The following is a 22,565-nucleotide window of genomic DNA, read 5'->3' as shown; positions in this document are numbered from 1 at the left end:
ACTTGTGCTTTCAAACTCGATCATCTTGTTTTCAAGTTTTATCTTTAAGTCTTGCCACATCGAATGCACTCTCAAGAGTTCAGCATGGAACTGAAGGAATTGGTTTATGTAATGCTCCTTTTCTGACTTCACTTTAAATATCTCTTTCTGCAGATTAAGGCAAGATAAACTCACATTTTCAAACTCAGTTACGTTTTTTTCAAAACAGATATTGAATTTCTCCAACTTTGAAAACATCTTATAAAGCTCAGCTTGTGATTTAATGTATCGCCTTTTGTAATAATCCTTTTTGGCTGTTTCTTTTATTAACCCCGACCTGTGATCACAATGTCTTTCCAACAGGAGAAATCCCTGATTACTTTCTTCTTCTTCTTCTTCTGGTACAACAAATCTTAGTGAGTCCAAGGTTTGCTCTCTGTTGTGTTTTTGCTCCAAAGATATTCTCTGCCTAAGCTCAAAGTCTGGATCTTCTCTCACAGAAAAAAATTTCTCCACAGATTCAGTATCTGCAACTCTATAGTTTGTGTCCTTGCTTGTTTGAGCCTTTCCAGCATAGATCTCCTTTTGCTTAGACCCTGAAGAATTGATTTCAAAAGAGATAGGTGTCTGTACTTTGGGCACATAATGATCTTCAGATTCACCCTCTGACAACATGTAATGCCAGCATTCATTTTGCTCAAGCTCACCAGAAAAAACATCTCTTGGAAACAGATGATTTTGCTGATTTTCTTGTTGTTGCAAAAACTCCGCTTGAACATGAAGTTCATCCAAAATCAAAGATAGAGTGTTAATCTCTCTCTTTAAACCAAGGTTGTCGTCATTATCCGAGGTACTGTCAACTGCAAGGTAACCTATATTTTCCTGAAGTTCCTTCCTTAAATTTTTCCACAATGAATACACTTTCAACAACCAAGCCTGGGATTGAAAGTATAGATTTTTCCAATGTTCCTTTGCCAAAGTCTCTCTAAACAATTCTGTCTGAAGACCGCTAGAATTGATACTTGTGAGTAGATTTTGAAATTCTAAAGAGCTTTCTTTAGGGTTGGTACTGCTGTTAAAATTTGAGTTCACCTTCGCAAGTTCAACCTGTGTTTGAAGGTATTGGTTTCGGTAATGGTCAGTTTGGGCTTTTCCCTTCAAATACTCTTCCTCGTGATCACAAGATCTCTGTTCCAAGGAGCATGAAGCAATGGAGCCATGCTCCGACATGCACGGTCTGGGTGATTCTTCCTCTTCCCCTGCATCCCACATACACGCGTTAAAATTTCTTGACATTGGAATGTCTGAGTAAATCCTGGCAGAGAAGAAAAGTTGTTCAATAAGTGAATGATTCTTTATCTATTAATGAAGAATCATTCATCAATAGTAAAACGTTCTAGTTTTACTTAGCAAAATAAATTGCTGCTAAAAAAGTTCTGATCGCTCTCCAAAATCCGGAAAACTGGACTGGGTCTTACCAGGGGTAGAATACAAGTAAAAATAGACATCAGTGTTCAGGGTTGAACCTGTATTACGTCATAAAAGAAAATATTTGCATATCCTAGCAACATGATGACGCAGTCAGTTCTCTACCCGCCCACATCGTTTGCGTCACGCCATTGAGTTGTCAAAGACATCTGCAATAGATAGATAGATAGATAGATAGATAGATAGATAGATAGATAGATAGATAGATAGATAGATAGATAGATAGATAGATAGATAGATAGATAGATAGATAGATAGATAGATAGATAGATAGATAGATAGATAGATAGATAGATAGGCACTTTATTTTTTCAACTACAAAGCAACTTCATGTCATTTTGCTGCAGGATTTACTGGTGCACTTGAGGAAAGAATACTATGAAATATTGAAGCAACAAGACAGTAACCTGTAGCTACAGCTGAATAAATGCCTTGTGATTTTACTGCAATTGGGTATGGAAGCAAATTATTGGTTGGCCCCAAACATGTATGTACTGTATATGATGACATTTTTTGTCTAAATATGTTTTGTTTTTTTGTTTGTTTGTTTTTGCAACATTCTAGCGTTTTTAATAAACGTACGCCATAACTATCAACATTAACATAATAAGCAAAAGCTGCAAGCTTTACATAGTATATTTATTTATTTCAATGATATTCAAATTGGAATAATGTTATTCCAACTTACAGAGACATACTAGCATAACTAATTAATTAATTAACGTGCTGTTATCAAAGTCCGGAAGGGGTAGCTCTCGACTGTCACGAAGAGAACGGGATCAGCAGCGGTGAACGGGTAGGCGGAGACAGTCCTCTTGCTTCCGCGTTTCCCTCTCATTTCTCTCAATGCACAGCACACCGGTAATTTTGGTCACGTTTCCAATCCCCTCGTCATTATTTATTCCCTTTTTAGTTCTACCTGTAGCGAGCTTATTAAAACGGCTTTACAACATTTAGCGGCACCCACACAACCCTGTCCTACATAATCAGGGGTTGTCGACTGGCTCATCCATGTATTGGAGTCCTGGGCCCCAGCGCACCGGCTCCTGCTTCAGCCATGTCGGCACAGAACGCAGCGGCTGGCGGCGGTGACAGAGCGGGAAGCGAACCGGCAGGTAAATGAAACACAACACTACTGCTGTCACCGTCGGTAATGCTTGCATATGCTGGCAGGAGGGGGTGCCTTGTATCGAGGTTTAGGCTGACAAGGTGAGGTCCAGGGGTGTTTATTGTCAGTTTGTTGCTCCGCTCAACTGAGGAGTTTGCGCTATTCCGAAACTAGGTCAGTAGATCAGTAGAGCAAGCTCGCCCTCTAACGCTACGCCATTTATGTAACAGCCGTACAACCTTGTTTATCACACCACCACCGTTTCGCAACCTAAACAGGTCAAATATTAAAAACCTATTGTCTGTTAAATATAATTATTCGTTCCAATTAATGATAACCCGTACGTGTAAATCACAACGAAAGCTAGCTTAGCAGCAGCAGCGGGGCCTGTGTTTATCGTTCTCTATCGAAGGATGCGTTTATTTAAGGTGGTATTATTGAGAACACCGTGTTACATTACGTTACAGTAGATTTATTTAGCACTTCGTTTGCAAATATAATCAGTTTTAATTAATACACAGTGTAGTTACGCGTTTTATACGTACAAAAGAGGAGCCGAATCAGTTATTTGTTTTAAGCTTTAAGGTTGCCACAGTGAGCCTCTCTGCCTGTAGAAGCCAGTCCTCCTTTAGTGTCACATAAATCAGTTCTGGTTTCAGGACTAGATGTACTGGACTGTTGGAACCAGCTTTAGGGACAGTTCAGACTGAGTAAGAAAAAATACAAACACACATGACTGAAAATCAGTGAACACATTTTTTGATTATGCTTAAAAATATATATAAAAGTAACATATTCATTTTAGGCAATATAGGTGTATATTACCTAAAATGTATGTGACCGTCCAGATAAACCGTTGCAAGGCAGTTTCAAATTTAAGGTTTTAAATTTCCTTTTTATTTATTACTGTGTAACAGGCTTGGGCTGGTTATTGATATCAAGGTGTACCGCAGTTTTAAGAAGTTGTGGTTTTAAAACTGCTACAATTTCTACCCACATAATTTCTACAATATAAAGTTCTTTTAAGTAGACGCTGGAGAATGAGATGGATGGCTCCCTGCTGGTGCTGCACACTGCCGATCAACTGGCTGAATAGAACCCTAATATACAAGGCAGTAACGTGCGGTGAGGTTCATAGCTAGTGAGGCACTGGCTTAATCAAAATCAGATTTACAAATATAGACCCCCTGCATGTTATTGTTTACATAAGGAAATTTCGCGCATGCGGACAACGCTGGAGAGCAAAAAGACTATTCTTCTACATACATAGCCGCGCTACCGCGGTAGAATAATTCCGTTAACTCAATCAAACTTGGACATGTAGATATTATTAATGTCGTGCTGTGCTCCACAGCAAATGGAAAAACCGTTAAAGTACAACTCAAAACCACGTCTTTCTCGCTCTCTGTATCAGCGCAGCTACGCGCAGACTCGTCTCCATAGCAACTGACAACAACGCCACAAAAAGAAACTCTCAAATATTTCCCACACAAAGAGCAGAACATTCAGTCTGATGCAGTAGTATGGTTAATGTTTATTTTGTTAATAAGTGATTGTTGTGGTAAGAGGAGAAAACTATAAATATATCGCTGCACTTGACTTTACTGTATGGCTAGCTCGCTGTTACTGTCTCTTACTCTGCAGTTGTGGAGTCCCAATGTCTGGGATCATGAGCGCCCCCTGCCATGAGGCAAGAGAATTGCGTGCCTCATCTTGAATCTGTTCTCTGCCATTTCTGATCGCTTCTCCGCACACGAAACACGTTACACACACAGCTGGTGGCAAAAACCACTGTACATTATATACATAAGCTAAATTATGGAAAATCAGTTCATACATTAAATGTTTTTTAGTCATTTTATTGGCGGCGTACAGAAAGGAGGAGCATGCTCTCATAGAATGGCAGCCAGTGCAGTTAGCGAGAGGTTGCGCAATCCCATGTGAGGCTCAGCTTCCTGCTGCCTTACCAGCTTCGCTTCCGAGCATTTGAATTGGAAAATACAAAAGTTAAACGATTTTGGAAAAAAAAAAATCTGAATTGGTTAAGCTAAATGAGAAATAAGTACTTTATAGTACAAACCACAGGGTGAAAATAGGAAGATTAATTATTTTTCCATGATACAGGTGAGGCTCTGCCTCACTTACCTCCCCATACCACACAATACATAGCCTAATATAATATAGTGTAATTTTCCAATGCTTACAAGAGATACATTTTGCTATGTAAAATGTTTCACATGACACAGTGATGGTCTTACAGCTAAATTACCTGCTAACTGTAGCTGGAAAGCTACAGCTAGCAGGGCCACTTTCCCAGTTAGACTAATTACCAGCTTATATCAGCTATTCACAAGTTACTAGATGAAGAGAAGAATAGCAAAATTGTATAATTTCCTTGCAATAAGCACTTAGGATGAAGCCTTTGTAACTGTAGTGACCAGTAAGTTGTGTAATGTTAGCAAGTGTAGCGCTTTTAATTTAGTCAAAGTTCTGTAACACAGAGCGCTTTACAGAAATTAAAAATGCATAAAAAAACAATGGAGACATTTACCTAAAGTGATCAAACTAAGTAAACGAATGAAAGAAAGAAAATGAAGACTAGATGGATACATCAGTCAGTTATGTTGCTCAGTGCTTAAATGCCACTGAGATTATAGAAAGCTTTACAACCTTTAAATTCAAAGGTCAATCTATTTGTGATACAGTCTAAGCAAGCAATATTTACGTCAAAGTGATAATGTAGTACTTGCCTAAACAATTAGTTAGAAATATCAAACCATAAACAGATGATGCATGATGCTAAAGTTGTTACTAATTAAAACTGAAATTCAACAAACACAAACAGTACATTATTATAAACCTCAAATAAAATTTAGAACAAATTGTTGCATGTTTAGTTTGCAATAACTATTATTATCCATCCTGCAAAGACAAGCAAGTGCCGCAGGGGGCACACATACACATGCTTGGGGGCAATTTAGATGGAGCAGTTAACCTAACAGTCATGTTTTTGGACTGTTGGAGGGAAGCTGGAATACCCAGAGAAAACCCATGGTTACACAGAGAGAACATGCAAAGTCCACACAATTAGACCCCAGGCCGGGATTTGAACCCAGAACCTTCTTGCTGCAAGGCAAGAGTGCTGCCAACTGAACTGCCATGTAGTCCTATTATTAATGTGATTATTATCACTATTGTTATTATTATCACTACTAGGGATTGGCAGTATTATAGTATTGAGAATATACTAACTGGAAGATTTTCTGTAGCAAAAAATATAATTCTTTAACATTTATAATGCTGATGTTTTAACCCCCTAAATCCTATTTAGTTAGGATTGTTACTTTTGCTCTGTATAAATAAATAGATGCAATGAAAGATAAAATGATTAGTTCATGTAGAATTAAACAATGCCTAAATGCATGGCTAATGGTTTATCAGCTTGAGATTTCTTCAAATAAGAACTTTGGGTCAGCTTGACTCATTTTTTCATACCCACACAATGCTTTGTCATACCCCTGTATATAAACAAGCGGAGTTTTTTTTTTGTTGTTGTTTTTTTTTGAGGAGGTGGGAGTGGGAGGATTTAGGCAAGTCCAATTTTTTATGAGTTATATTCATGGACTGTCATAAAACTATCAAATCTATTTTTATCTCTAAAGTAGAATAATTTATTTTGTATTTTAGAGACAGATTATGTTAACTTTATAACTTATAATATTTTTTATGCACTGCAATAATAATAAAAGTGACTAAAAGTACTTAACAACCCATTAGGATCTTTTTTTTTTGTTCAGCAATAAACATTATGGCTAAGGATGTCCATAACTGCAGTCAAACCTCCAGAGGTACAATTATGGCTTTTGAAAAGCAAAATTTATAAAATGTCATGTAAAAACAGAACAAAAAAATACTGTAGAAGTACGAGACATGCAAAGTGGTGAAATGACATGCACCCATTCAGGGTGGCTGCACAATGTATAATAGATATAGATATATAAATAGAGTAATCTATCACAAATATATTCCAAGTTTCATGACTACATATTTAACATGCCAATAAGATATATATCCTGTTGGATAGTCTTTCTGCGGAAGAGGCTCACATTAACACAGATCCAATAATGCTAAAAGTTACAGATATTGTTGAAAGCAAGCATGAGAGAAAGACAGCAGTAAACAAAATGTTGGTTTGCTTTGCACAGATGAATAAAATCACAGAGTGACACAAACACATTAGTGTTAGCTTAAACCAAGAAAGCTCACTGAGGACCTGCCATGCATTCACATGTCCTGGTATGTGAAATGATCAGAATGAAAAGGGTTGAGCGGGCAGTTAGAGGTTTGGCCATGTCTGTGTGCTAAAAATGAATAAAAGGGTGTGTCCACACTGAATAGGGTACTTTGCATTTGTTTCATGGAGCCTTTCAAACCTTGGGATCGTCTTTCAGGCACGCCACCTTTGGCACAATCAGTCTATTTGAGGCAATCAAAATAAAATATTTCAGAGTTTTGGGGGACTTAAGCTGTTTAATAGATGCTTAGAAGATTGATGGATAAAACTCTAGTTCTATGACGAGAAAAGACTGCAGAATGCCATTTTAGTTCTGCATTCAAGGACTTCTTTTCTCCAGTTATTTAAATTCAGTTGAGATCTTTGAGTCATAATAATTTGCAATCTCCATTTTTTTCATTTATTTGCATTCTTGTTTTTGAAATATTGATGTATGGGTATCTTAACACTTTGAAGATTTAAATGTAGGGTCTGCTGCTTTAAATTAGATAATGAAATTAGACTTTCATCAAGCAGCAGATCGTCATGCTGTGGGTCACATAGGTGCAGCCAAAACTCAAGTCAGACATTTATTGAATGAGCTTATAAGTAAACAGTTGAGCCGGAGAGAAAGGTTGTAAGATTTATTGGAAGAATCTGTGTACAGTCTGATCTTCATTTAGCTTCTTTGCAAACTTGTAATCTGGCAGAACTTGGCAGAGTGAGGCGGATTAGAAGTCGGGTCACTGCTGATCTGTTAAAGGCTATTTGGGTCACAGGGTTTGTGGCTCGTGGTTAAAAATAGATGAAATCAATAAAAACCAGTCTGTTTCCAGTCATTCTCTTGAGTTTTTCTCCCACATATTTTTTCAGAAGCCTTACAGCTCATGGCACACCAGACCAGATGTGGAAATATGAAGAATTGAGCTCATTTTTGAGAGCCACTGTCGGCAGTTTGGGATTTAAATGCTTCATTACAAATGGTCGCTTTTGAACAACCCGTACCGCACCATTCCTGGGCTTCTCTCAGCTGTAGGCCTTTGGATAATAGTACGGTACAATTGCAATGCAGCTACTGGCCTCATACCACACAGTCCATTGATTGGGGACAAAAAAACGTCACTTTTTGCGACAAACCTGAGACCATGCAGGTGCATCATGTTTGTTGCTGCATTTGTATGAACGCCACATCCTGAACACACCAGACCTTAAAATAGCGTACCAAACCATGCTGACACGTGTCAGATCATGGAATCGAGGAATAAAAACTTTCCAATGTCCCTGAGCTAAAACTATTCTGCAAAGAAAATTAGGCCAAAATTCCTCTGCAGCAATGTAAAAGATAAATGTTTTGCTATTGCAATCATTTGATGGCAGTTGTTACTGCCCAGGTTGGCACAAGTTGTTGGGTTTATGGAAATGTAAATTTTCATAAAGGGCCAGATTGGTTTGGAAAGCTAATTGTCCTACAAATTTTAATCACTGTTTTAAAACAGCTCATTGTAATTAGTCTGGTTATATTTGTCTGAAATAACTTTTTTTTAATCCAAAATGTTCAATTATAATGAAAATAGAAAATTTTTTTACAGCAATGTAGATTTAGGAAAAATTTTCCTGGTGTACAACTCCATAAAATGCTAATATCAGTGATGGTTCATTCCACTTTTGAACAAGCCTGATTTTGTAATTTTCTGTTTCGATAATAAAAACTGAAGTCACCACCTAGATTTGCTTGAAGAAATTTGTTAAAGTTGACAAATAGAAATTTTAGCCGTAATGTTTGAGCATTTACATCACTGAATTTGAAGCTTATGGAGTTCCTGAAGGAAAGTGCAGTAGCTGTCTGGCAGCAGTTGGAACATATTGTGACCAGGGTGTGAGGAGCTGACCGGCAGTGCGCAGCGACTATTATTTATGATCCTCACAGCCTGAGAAAACTCAGCTGCGTTCTTTGCTATTTGAATAAAAGGAACATGAACTGTTGGGGGAATTTTATCAAACTTTACTGTACCTCAATAACCATAAACTGCCCATTTCTTGCTGCAGATAAATGATGATCTTAGCATTTAGGATTTGTTTCAGAGCATTTGATGTCTGTGTTCCAGATGATGTGCTGGTTGAGGGAGAACAGAGCAATTCTCTGCCCAGCTTGATGACCCCATCCATAACATCTGGTATGTCCTCGAGTATGGACATGCCAAGGAAGCGCAAGGGAAGCACAGACAACCAGTTAGTACTCCTCATACATTTGATCTCATTAAAATACACAGAAAAAAAACCCCTGCTAAATTATGTGTTTATTCTCCTCTCAGGGATTCAAAATTGGCTATGATTAGCGATGCAGATATGGAAGATGACCAAAACAGGTGCTTTGCTCATTTTTAAAGGGAAACATATTTTTGTGCAAATTTTTCCAGAATAAATTTAATCTATCCATGTGAATTTGGTGATTTTCTCTCCACAGGTCAGACGGAGAGGACCAACATGTCAAAATTAAATGCTTCAGGTAGAAAAACCTTATAATAAACCTCAGATTAAACAAATGTCTGTTATAGTTCAATAATCCAGAGTGTGCTGCTTTTCAGAGGTCAGTGACATATTTATTTAAATGTCTTTGCAGGGAACCACACAGCCAAATTGAGAAGAGGAGACGAGACAAAATGAACAATCTTATTGACAAACTTTCAGCCATGATCCCCACATGTAACCCCATGTCCCGTAAACTGGACAAACTCACGGTGCTCAGAATGGCAGTGCAGCACCTCAAATCCCTCAAAGGTACAAATTACACCCATAACCTGTAGTAAACAAAGATGGTAAGCCCTATTTTTCTCAGTTCAAAATATTTCGAACTTAGACTTAACTGACAGAGACAATGTATGTCTGGTTAACTTCTTTAAGCCTTTTACATTGTGAAACTGTCTGTAATTTCAGGTTCAGCGAGCTCCTTTTCTGAAGCGAGCTCCAAACCATCATTTCTTCCCGAGGAAGAGCTTAAACATCTTGTCCTCAAGGTAAACATGAGATAGTAAAACATGTTTGCATGTGTTACCTTATGATCAAAGTTTTAAGGATATTAGAATTTTCCATCAATTACAAAGCAATAAAGTAGACTAGATTAGTTTTTCTTTATTTTTGAACTACATTAGTTACATTTACAATGTACAGCATTTTACAAAAGCCTGATGACTTTGTGCTTTTGTCTTGAGCAGATCCTGACTGTCGCTCTTTCCTTGTCTCTGTTGTGCAGGCTGCAGATGGGTTCCTGTTTGTAGTGGGCTGTGATCGCGGGAAAATAGTTTTTGTCTCAGAGTCCGTCACAAAGATATTAAATTATAGTCGGGTAACACTTTTACATTTGTCGCATAATCTGCTGTTTTTGTGGCTTTATGTAAAAACACCAGACACACTAGATGGGTTTTTGTTATGATGTCTGCATAGTTAATAGATGGGAATCTATGAAGTGCTGGTGACTTTAAAAGAGAGCATGCTCCCTGCTGTAGAACTGCTAGTTAAAACTAAAACATTCATTCACTATATATGTGCTTGATAGTTATGTTTGTACTGCTATTATAAATGGACATTTCTGTTTGGAGTTTGGCCATATTAAGATCTTAATCTGTCATACTTCTGCTAACTTGCTGTATCTTGTGTTTTCATACTCACTGAACTTTTTCCTATTTTATCCTGTTACAACCACAAACGTGAATGGGTTTTATTGGTCGACCAACACAAAGTGGTACATAATTATGAAGAGGAAAATAAAAATCAGGTAACAGGTAAATGCAACACCCTGGTATGTAGTTACAGCAACAAGTCCAAAAGCCACAGCCTCTGTTACACTTTCAAATGTGTAACATGTTTGCTCCATATTTCAGGTCTTTAACTCCAACTAGCCTCTCATTCCCTGCAGAAGAAGGCAACCCTAATATTTATGCTGCCTCTTCCATGTTACACTGTTTATATTTCAGGATTTTCTATGTTGGTTTTCTACCACATGTAGTATTTTGAATTGAGATTGTAAAGCTTAATTTTGGTTCTTCCACATGTTCAGAGAGTTTCTTTGTCCCTTGGTCTTTGTGGTTGTGTATTTTGATTCCTTAAATTGCACATTAAATTGTCTATTTTTATTGGTTTTAAAATTTATCTAAATAAAGATGCCAGTCTCAATTTTCAAACTTGTATGACCTTCCTTATACTCCCTTAACGATTATGCTCTACTTTTGTGTTGCCATAAAATCCCATTAAAAAAATATTAGACTTTGTGATTGTAATGTGACAAAATGTTAAAAGTTCAAGAATTATGACTACTTTAACATTAATAGCGTGTCTTTAAAATCTGAATCTGACTTATTTCCATCTTTACACCCTGTCTGGTGTGCTATTGGGACAGAAGTCCTCAGTAAAAATACCGTTCGAAACTAGTTGTTAGATCTGTTTAAATTAGGTATTTTTGTTGGTTGTTTCATCCACATGGAAGCCTTGTCTAAGTATGCGGTGTCCTGTGTTTTTTACTTTAGGCGGAGCTGATTGGACAGAGCCTGTTTGACTATATACACCCCAAGGACATGGGAAAAGTGAAGGAGCAACTGTCTGCTTCTGAATTGCACCCTCGTGAGCGGCTAATAGATGCTAAAAGTAAAGCGTTTTATTTTTGTCTGTGTGTGTGAGGTCAAAAGATTTAATTTACTGCAGTGCGTTTAACACTCTGGGTATCTGCAGCTGGTCTGCAGGTTCAGGCTGACCTTCCCATCGGTGCGTCACGGTTGTGCTCAGGCGCCCGGCGCTCCTTCTTTTGTCGCATGAAGTACAACAAAATACCTGTGAAAATTGAAGAAAAGGAAACCCAGGCAAACACCTCTAAAAAGAAAGGTGATCACAAATTGCTTGGCAGTTTCCACAAATGACTCCCAGCGGTGGATTTTATTTTGTGCATATTGTTTAAGATATTTAATGCATATTTTTATTTTTTTAAGAGTCACAGAAATACTGCACAGTCCACTGCACCGGCTATATGCGCAGTTGGCCAACCAGTCAGATGGGAGCAGAAGGGGAAGGAGAGGGAGACAAGCAGGACAGCTCCTACTTTAGCTGCCTGGTGGCGGTGGGACGCGTCCATTCACACTCAGCTCCGCAAGTTAACGGAGAAGTCCGAGTTAAAGCCACCGAGTTTGTTACACGCTACGCCATGGATGGAAAATTCACCTTTGTTGATCAAAGGTAAATTTAATTTCCTGTGACAGGAGGGTAAGAAGGCCTAGAGGATGATGTAGCTTGTCTGTAGACGGACCATAGCTGGCTACATTTTGAAAATCATTCCAGATATTTTAACCATTCTATAAATGAGATGCTTTATACAGTTAATTAGGAACCATGATTCTAATTAATATTAGAATCATGAAGCAAGTACATTTTATTACTTAATTTTCATATATAAAAGAAATGGACCTGCGCTGTTTAACGTCATGGTGTTTATAAAATGGTTGAAAAACGTGTAACTTGAAACATGAGTGGAGGAGGATGGGGATTTACTGTATGTCTTAACACATTATAAATTCCACTTTTAAAGGTTTGGACAAAAAAGAAACAGAAAAGTTGTGTATTTGTTTTTGTTTCTATGAACACACCCTCCCTCTGCAGCTTTTCAATGTCTTTGAACTTTTATTCCTCCAACAGAGCAACAACCTATTCTGGGTTATCTTCCCCAAGAATTGCTGGGAACGTCGTGCTACGAGTACTTCCATCAAGATGACTTACTACATTTAGCCGATCGACATCGAAAAGGTAACCTACGTGTCTTGGTTAGTTTTCTTCTTTAAGCCTTTTTAAAGTCTCTGCGGCATAAAATGCACCAGCTGCGATGCGAGCTGCAAATTTCTCGTTGTTCCAACTGTTAATTTTGCACACAGAATGCTTTGTCTAATATGTTGTTTAATTTGCATTTTTTCCTTCTTGTCACCGCTTTACAGTCTTGCGAAGTCGGGAGAAAATAGAGACAAACTGCTATAAATTCAAAACAAAATACGGCTCTTTTGTCACTCTGCAAAGTCAGTGGTTTAGTTTTGTCAATCCTTGGAACAAAGAAGTCGAATACATAGTGTCAACCAACACAGTAATATCGTAAGTATATGCCTGCAGCATTTTTTGCTTTATCTGACCATATCTGCACAAGGCTGCTCAGAAAACCATCTGCTTCCTGTTCTCTCCTCCTCTGATAAGGTATGATAAGCAGTCGAACAGCACGGTCTGGACACAAGTCTGAACAGTCGGGCAATTCCAAGGCTTCAGAAGGTCAGAGCATAACAATCACTGATTTACATCTCTGTGCAGCTTTCATGCTTGCATGCAGCATCTTCTATGATTTTCCTTGCAGCTGTGCATGTCAGGTGTTTTGTGTCTATGACGTGTGTTTTTCCGTTGAAGTCAGTAAACTAAGTCTGACCTAGAAACGTTTGTAGGTCACTTTGAGCATGTTGTTTAAGAAACTGGTGCACACTGAAAGATGGGCTCAATTAGTTTGTTTTTGAGTGGAAATCTAAACAATGTTGTTAATTAATTAATTAACGGTTCAGCTACATTATGGGTTGTGCCTGAGAGTTTCGTCATAACACTCGAGTTAACTTCTAGAAAAAGGCTCCTGCGGAACAAAGTCTTGCAAGGAGTGTGGCTGCAACTGGATGTGCTGAAAACCACACATATTTTTCTACTTAGTGCAGTTATTGTGACTCCTGTGAGTCCTGAAAAGTATGGATTTGGCTTTTATGATAACTAAAAGCCAAAAGGAAAAAAGCTAATTGAAAATTAAAAAAAGAGATTGTTTTAGACTTTGTTTCTTCTTACATTTAAATTGACATTTAAATGTAAGAAAATCAACATGACGTGTTGATTTTACCCTTCACCTTTTAAGTATTTTGAGGTTTTTTCTCCAACGTGACTGGAGGCACACATTGAAAATTTAACAAAAGGGCCATTTACTGTTTGGTCTGTACACAACATTAAATTCAAGTTGAGCGGACCCCTTGATTCTTAAAAACAAAGCAATAAAGCCACAATTTTTGTGAGATGTAGAGAAAAAAATAAATCTGCCTCAAACAATTTTCATGTAGCCTTGGATAATTTATTCTTTATTTGACAAACCCAAGTGTTACAGCATTTGAAGTAGAGCTGTTGACTGATGGCCCTATTCCTCATTATTTATGGCACCGATAGAAAATAAACTCCCTTACTATTCAAGCAGGCTCATAAATTATACTTTGTAATTTATTTCTATCTTCTTTTAATAGCTGCAAAATTACTAATTAATGAAGTGAATGACGCGTTCTACATGATTTTTAAGAACCTTGCATAATATGTGGTGCCAACTTCTAAAGCAGCAGAAACCACCTCAAGGCTCTTGAAAAGACCTTTGAAAAGCATTTATTCGGTGTGACTCTGGACTAAAAGACTTTTCGCCGGTGTGTTTTAATAATGTTAGAAACATTTGTATGTCTGATTAATTAAATTTTGTTGCTTTAAACGGAATTATAAAAATAAGCCTGCCCTGAAAAGGTCTTCGCATATAAAAATACGTATTTTTGAATCCTAATCTTACTTATATTCTTACAGACTGCAAGAAGTCCCTTCCAGTTATACCAGGCATCTCCTCTACATCTGGAACTATGATATACGCCGGAAGTATTGGGACACAGATTGCTAATGAGCTGCTGGATTTCAACAAGTACGGACATCACAAGTATTTAATTTTTAGGGTCATGAGAAAAAATTTGACACTTTATGCTATAAAACATGTTCAGACATATGGATATCTTATGTTAATTTTCAAATCGGGTAGATAAATAATAACTGAATATTTTTAAATATTTTCTTTAATATGAGCCAGATATTTCCACTGTTTTAGAAAAAATCCAATCAAATATGGAAAATATTCCGTATTTCTGATCTGAGGCCTCTGGAAAAGTGGTCTCAAAAATTCTTTATGGACTTTATGGAAACTAACCTGCCAATGGAGAACTTTAGAAACCGCTGCAAACATGCTCAGCTTTGGCCATGCAAATGACTGTAACCTGAAAGCAGGCCACAGGACGCCACAAAAAGGCTCCAAAAATCCTTAAATGTCCTCTTGGCGCCTGCAGCGGGCTCTTACTGCAGCGGGAGTGAAAGTGCCTCTCCACAATCAGGAAGAAACTCAAAAAATTTAACTTTTGTGCTCGGTGTTCAAGCAGGAAACATTTGCTCTCTCAGATAAACATCAGACTTAAAGTGAGGGAATTAAAAAAATGACTAGAAATCTGTTATGTAAAACTTTTTCTTATAAAAGAACTGAATATTTAATGGGATATTCTAATTTTCTCTCATGGCTTGATTATAACCTAAATCTTCCAATATTTTTTTTTTCTTTTCATCCATCTCCTTAAGCAGCTGTGTTTTTCCTGCTATGCTGTTTGATACATTATTGATTAGGTCTGTGTTGATCTGTTCAGGCTGAATTCATCACCTTCTAGTGGGAACGTCAGTCCATTCAGTCTGGCACAGGAGAAATCTCCCCAAACACTCAATCAGATCACCAACAGTGTAAGTGTCTGTTAAATAAATCCTGTCCAGAAAACAAATTTTGAATTGTTTCATATGTAGAGATGAGCTTTATAAATGTTTCTATGAACCATTTACATAACCAAGATGTTTCTCAATACAGGAGGACAAAAAATGGCTTCCTTGTTGGTGTTTTAAGTGCAATTGGAGTTTCTTACAACTCTTTTTGTTGTAAAACATTAAAATGGTGTCTATTACTGCTTAGAATATTCATCTCAAATTCTTTGGAGTTTTAAAATCACCTCAAAAGAATTGACCTTTGTTACTGCTTCTTCTGCGTCTTTTTAAACATACTGCATACTGCCCCTAATCTGCTTTTCTTTTTCCTCTCCAGGTGCCAAACGGAGAAACTTCTGACATGGAGATCCCAGGAAAGTCGAGCTCAGACGGTGAACCTCAAGGGGCTTCGTTCCCAGGCGGAGACTCGCTGATGGGTACGCTATCCAAACCTCTTAATAAGCCTAAAACCTATTTACTTCTCCTTCATTACAGTATAAGGCTGAATCACATACTTCCAGCACTCCTCCCTCCCACTGTTGCTTTGCCTTAATTCACGAGGTGGTGAAAATACTCCACTGTGAAATGGGATTCTCTTCCAATAAATAGCATCAGTTCAAAGTCGTTTTTAACATGTAAATAGATGACATAATGTACTGTAAGCAATTATCAATCCCGCATTATATATATTTTTATACTTGTTAGGAAAATGTCCCTTGGTAACAAAATAAATTTTGACATAACAGCATTTTCAGTAACGGGTTGACAATGAACTAAAAAATAAATACTAATGTGTATACAGTTGCTCCAAAGCAGCAGACTTTCAGTCAGTACAGCAATCTTTAAGGCAGCAAAAAGCATGTAATAAAACCATTGCTGAATATTGTAATAAGTATGTTGATTTCAACATTTACCAAACTCTTGTCTGCCTTTTCCACTATCACAACAATCCCACTCTTCTCTGTGAGCTTAAGCATTTGCAGCTAGAAGCATACATAAAGTGGAAGCATAGATGGCAGTAGAAGTTTGTCTTTTGGCAGTTTTGTCTGCCAAAACTTTGTTGGCACATACAATGTGCTTTTTTGGTACTTGAAACATAATATCTCATGAAATATTGGACTTATTGTTCTGTTCCTGTCCCTTTGTTTCCTAGTGAGCCTCTGAAAAGTTTCTCTTTCTAAGATTCATAACCTCTTAGTTAGCCAAGTACTTCTCAGAAATAATTGGGACCCGCTACACCTTAAAAACTTAGGGTTAAGGGCAGGAAGAGGTGAGGAGTGCAAGGTGTTTCAGCCTAAATGTGTGTTAATATTTTTTCCCTTTGCTTCAGGGGAGAATTCCCAGCTGGATTTGGACAGTGTTGTTGGACCCAGCCTGAACAGTTTCAGCACCGACGAAGCGGCCATGGCGGTGATCATGAGCCTGCTGGAGACCGACACAAACTTGGGAGAAGCCGTAGACTTCGAAGAGATGCACTGGTCTTTATAAAACCCGTTATAACAGCTGCTGTGGAGAAACATTTGAGTGATCAGTTTCTTTGTGACAGGAATGCTAACTCCAAAAAGCAGCATTTATGATTTTTTTATGTAGAGACTTTAAATTATTAGTTAACCCCTTTCATCAGAAGCTTTATAGTTTCTTGGCGACTGCTCTCCCAAGATCAGGAGTGGTGACTATCTGGGACACTTTCCCTCCTCAGGTGGAGGATGTTCCTCTTGAGCCTTGCAGCAGTTCCTCACTAGATAAAAGTTTTAACAAGTTGAGACAAAAAGTTGAATTCCCAGCTTTTTATTCCTCCATCACAGTTTGAAAAAGATTTAGGTATGAAAATGCAAAAAAAAAAAAAAAAATACACTGAACTGACTGGTTGCTACTGTTTGAATACTAAAATAGGACATGAGGAAGACAGCCTGGTCCCTCTCTGTAAAGCCTCAGGATCTAAAGCATTGGAGCGCACCATGGCAGGCCAACCTCTGTAACATCTACCTTTTGAGAGTCAACTCTTATGTGGATGCTTGGAAGGTTCCTCTTGTCAGTATCAGAACATATTTCAAAAAAGCAGCCCTGTAAAGCTCTTCTCTTCTACACTGACCTATATATGCTGTATTTTGTGGGGTTAATGAGGGCAAACACCACATTTTCAGACCACATGTGTCTTAAAGGGACAGTTTGCAAAGAAGGCCCCAGTTTAATAACTTCAGCATCAGACATGGAGCAGGTTGGGATATGACATTTGTCCTTATACATTTAGAACAATAGTAGAGTAGGTCAACTTCATGCTAAGCAAAAACAAAAACAAACAAAATAACATTTCAAAAGTGGTGACTATGAGGTTTGTTAGCAACTCACTTTAAATTTGGTCAGTCTGGGTTAAAGTTGAATCTGAGGGATGATAGAGGAGATAATTCAGGGAGTTATCCATCCAGACTCTCCTGCTTTCTCTGACTGTACCAGTTCACCTGTGTGTTCTTATGCCACATCAGCTTCATAGTTTTGCAGGTAAACTCTAGCTTTAGGCGTGTTTCTTAATTTTTTATTTTTATTTTTTTAAATGTACATTTATGCACTGACCTATTTCCGAAGATGTGTTAATGTTTGTCGTGCTTACTGGATGCACACTGGGTTGTCTCATAAAGCTCCGGTCAGTAGTTTACATACATTCTTTATCTGCATGAATGTCGTATTATTTGAAGTTTCAAAGCTTCATTTAAACCGTTCTTTTTTTTTTCTCTCCAGGGTTGAATAATTAAACAATATACAATTTCAGTGATTTTTGAAACCTGGGTTCACAAGTTAGACATTTATTGCGACGACTGAATTCCCACCCTGACCTCAACTCTTAAAATTTTTCTAATATTTCTAGTCTGTTTTTTAAAAGCCAGATTTGTATTGGGAAACCAGTGGCAATTACTGAACCATACCAATTTTGCCAAGGAGAGTGCAAGATATTAGACCAGAATCGTGTTGCTAGCTAGCAATACTTTGTGGTTCAGGTGCAACTTGTGAAGCAACGCTATGCCAAATAACAGTGAGGGAGTTTGTGTAAATTTGAGCCTGTATGAATTAAAAAGAACTTTATCTTTAAAACTAATTGAAGTATTGTCTCCCAACATCTTCTCACCCTGCTTAAAGAAGGGTTCAAATGTATCATCAACGACCTGCAGACTTTTTTTTACCTTAATGCTATGATGTGTGTATGTAAACTTTTGACCAGAACAGTGCTTTCTTCAAGGGATTGTGCTATGCAGAACTATCATTCCTAACGTTTCTACATTTAAATTTGTCCTTTGTCGTTTTCTCTCTACATAGTGGTTTGTGCATGCAACTTTTGAGTCCCAGAACTTTTCTGAATCCTGTTGCCATTTACCTCATGTAGAGTTTTGACTTTCTGTTGCTTAGAATTGCACATTTTATCTCTTAGGGAGAAAAGTGATAGCCATTATTATGATAATCTGTTTTGTTGGTGATACACTGTATTGTCCCATTGGGTTTGAGTTTTATTATGTAATCACCAAAATTCCCTCAAAATTAACCAAATTTATGCTAATAACAGCTACTGTTGAATTTATGTACCTATATGTAAACTCATTGAAAGAAAGCTAATTTATTGGTTGTTTTATTGTATAAAAACATGTTCTTAAAATATTAAATGCCAAACTATAGATGAATTTAAGATGCTGTCAAGTATCATTAGCCATTAACACTTCCATTTTACAAGTTATAGCTACAGATATGACATTTTCTATTCTAAGTGTTGAACATAGAGTGTTATAAGAAGAACATTTGAAAGAGAATTGTACAATTTTTCAATATTTTTGTCAGAAATTTGTGTATGTCTATTTTACCCTATATAAATATATCTAATATACTGGCACCTAAGCATTAGATGGAATAGTTTGTCTTGTTTGGTATCTCGGGCCACAATTTAATGAGTTCTTGAGGACTGTTAAGTTTTTATCCCCAATAAGCACTCTTGTTTCATGGATGGAAAAGGTTGTAAATTATGAAGAATACTGTCTTGTCTTATTAAGCTTGAATTATGAGGAGCCAGTCGACGGAGCAGCTGAATTCACAGGGACCCCCCTGCCTGTGTCCGAAGTGCCTTTGGACATTTCTGCTCGGACACATAATGAAACCTGTGGTGTTGTTGTTTTTTCTGTTTTACTTGGAGGCGCCTCTGTGGACTGAACGGAGGGCTAAACTGCATATCTTTGGATTAACTTGAAGCTCCATCCATGGCATGCTGTGCCCATCAATGGATGATGTGGAAACCTGTGCAAAGATGGAACCAGCAGCTGCACATGTTGGCTTCAGAACTCACTACCTAAGCAAACACACAGCGCTAAGGAGTCATGCCATGGATGCAGGTCCTTTTTTCTTTTTCTAAGGCTGTTTGGTATTGTTACTGTGCAGCTTCCTCCGTTGTTCCACTGTTGTGGTCGTCGTTTCCTCAGAAAGATAATATATTGCTCTCATGTCAGCCTGTTTTGCTGTGACAGAGTGATTGACCTTTTCACAGAGTTTTGCTTCGACTCCATTTGAAATAAAATGTAGTTTTTGTAAGCAAGTGAACTGTCTTTTTGTGTGTCCAGATATTGGTTTTTAAAGCCAATCAGTGCCAGAGATAGTTTATTTTAATCTGGGATATACAGTATGTCTCACTGCATGAAAAGTTGCAACGTTGTATCTTTCCAGGACCAAGTTGTAGACCTTTGATGTAGAAAACAAAATATTTTCTGTGATGCCTTCAAAGTGCATGAAAACAAGAATACCATAAAAACACCACACAAGCAAAAAACCTGCAAAAACGAAATTGTGCATAATTTTCAATAATAAAGCAATATAAGTGCACAATAAGAGGTTTAAATAGTTCTGTGAAGTAGTAAAAGAAGCAATGCTTTTTTTCTATGTATTTTATCTTGCTGAATTCATTTTTGAGTAAAGACTACATATGTTTAAGTCTTCAATAATGGCTAGTTTTTAATCATTTTTTCTGTATTTGTTTTTCAGTTCTATAAAAGACCAGGCTAATAAGCCCTTGACTAGAGTACTTATGGATAACGCTTGCTTTGCAAAAAAAAAATTTTAAAAATATAAATAAATAAACAAACTCTAATAGGAAAACTAAAGTGAAATATTGTAGCAAATGTTGCCTAGAATGTTGTGAAATTAAATTAGTCTTCCATTACTCATTTTACTTGCATAGTCAGTTAAATTGTGGCCAAAATGAAAGCACTGCTAGAAAATATGACAATGACTAATGGCACTGACGTTGATTATAAAACGTTGCAGTAATCCATAATCTCCAGTAGAGAGCGCTGGTGGCACAGTGTGCAGAGTCAAAACCATTGAAAGGCTTTAAGAATTTCAACTGTACAGCTGTTTTCAGTATAATCGTATATTAATGCAATGATTTGTACAGGTGTCATATAAAACCTATGTTGATATTTAAATGTCTGTGTATAGAAAATACCTTTTCAAAACTTGTTTTAAGCCTTTCGGCTTCCTATTGGAGCAAAGCATTCCATGTGACCAGAAATAAACAAATTGGCCTTTTTTTCCTCCATTCTTTCGGGTTGATTTGGCTCATTTAACTTTATTTTCTGCTGCAAAACAATGTCAGTGATATCCAGTCAATTATTTTACTATGACATAAAAAGCAAACTTTTTTTGATCATGGCTCGAGATCATCACTGAAGGTCTTTGATAACAAAATGCGTCCGCTCCAGTGGGTTGTGGTCTACTTCATGAACCCCTCCCGTGTGCTTTACTGTTGCCAAACTTTTATGGAAGTGCAAATGTTATGCTGGAGCCATACCACGAACAACTACACAAAATAAATTGATTAAAAATAAGTAAATATTAGAAATTGACAGTCAAAAATAAACCAACTCAGATCCGTTGCCAACTACATCTAAAGAGAATCTGATTGGCTTTAGCAGAACAGTAGCTTAGTAGCTTCAAAGGGTCATTCTGAACTTTGTTTACAATCATGATAGTTATAATTCTTTGGTTTATTTTTGTAAAACTAATGTTTCACAATGCTTTTTTAAAAATCAATAATACGTCCCAGTTAAGATCGCCTGTGGTAAACCTCTGACTATCACTTCTCAAACTTTGAAGAAAATATCCTTTGCATGGTCCAACACAAAATTACAATAACTACTTTAATTAATGTAATATTATTAATCACTGTGCTTTTTGACTACTATCATCTGTGCCATATAAATAAATTAAAATATGCAAGTTTTCGGGGTCAAGTGACAGACTAACAGATAGATCTGGCACCCATTTGCTCCTGTTACGCTACAGTGAACGCCACAGGCTTCCTGGCTTGTAAAAGGGCGCATTCCCTAACAGTCAGCCGGGAAACAACTCGGATAAAAGTGGTGGACGTCAAGAAGAGTTTTTCTTTTGAATGGGGGGGGACAATACATTTTTCCCAGAGGGATGGTGATCAGACAAGTCACACTGATCTGCGTTTATTATGTCATTATTAACAGTTCTTAATCTTTTTAACAAGAAGCACATTCCGCTTTGGGTCCATGCCTCATCCCAAAACACTTATTGGTATTCTCATGCAGCAATCCCTTCCTACTGCAGTCCGAAGAAAATGTTATTCCCGTCTGCATCAAGACTACAAACGAATTGCACATGTGCATGGTGCATTTAGAGTATCAGTGCAGAAAACATCCAAAATGATCATATTTTAGAGTCCATGTTTTACTGCGACTTGTGTATCCATTAGCATAAAAAGAAATTCTGATTTGCAGAATCAATTTCGTGTGTTGACCCATAGGGACTTCTAGCAACTTATACACAGCCAATACTTTCCTGACGAAGGCAGTTGGTGGCACTAAAGATCATTTTCTGGGATACATAATGCAGAATCATACATGTATTAATTACAACAATGTCGTTATCTTGGCAACCAGGCAACTTTATTTAATTAATATCAGTCATTCTGGAAGTGGGAGTCCGTCGCGCGTTCGCTGTGGCTCTGTGTGCCGTTTGCCTCACTGGATGAGAAATGGTGCGCACCCAAAAATCCCTGCTCCCGGACCAATCCAGGTTGGAGCAGGGAGGGATTTTTTTTTTTTTTTTTTCCCCAACTGTGGCGTCATCAACTTT

The 22,565-nt window shown here is 37.4% G+C and overlaps 1 protein-coding gene across 1 annotated transcript; it reads left to right on the top strand.

Annotated features, from left to right (window-relative positions):
- Positions 1 to 2,191: 2,191 nt before the first annotated feature.
- Positions 2,192 to 20,001, top strand: bmal2 (basic helix-loop-helix ARNT like 2). The gene is given in 18 exon segments (XM_032584496.1): positions 2,192 to 2,582; positions 8,954 to 9,077; positions 9,161 to 9,214; positions 9,313 to 9,354; positions 9,469 to 9,626; positions 9,783 to 9,862; positions 10,099 to 10,191; positions 11,369 to 11,486; positions 11,571 to 11,720; positions 11,825 to 12,068; positions 12,525 to 12,534; positions 12,536 to 12,632; positions 12,818 to 12,968; positions 13,078 to 13,139; positions 14,454 to 14,565; positions 15,329 to 15,419; positions 15,772 to 15,871; positions 16,765 to 20,001. Coding segments are annotated over 18 exon segments (1,902 nt in total). The 5' UTR covers positions 2,192 to 2,524; the 3' UTR covers positions 16,923 to 20,001.
- Positions 20,002 to 22,565: the final 2,564 nt, after the last annotated feature.

Source organism: Xiphophorus hellerii, chromosome 2, assembly GCF_003331165.1.
Source record: "Xiphophorus hellerii strain 12219 chromosome 2, Xiphophorus_hellerii-4.1, whole genome shotgun sequence".
In the NCBI taxonomy this organism is placed as follows: Eukaryota; Metazoa; Chordata; class Actinopteri; order Cyprinodontiformes; family Poeciliidae; genus Xiphophorus; species Xiphophorus hellerii.
Note: the sequence above shows the minus strand (reverse complement) of the source record. Positions and strands in the feature narration are given on the sequence as shown.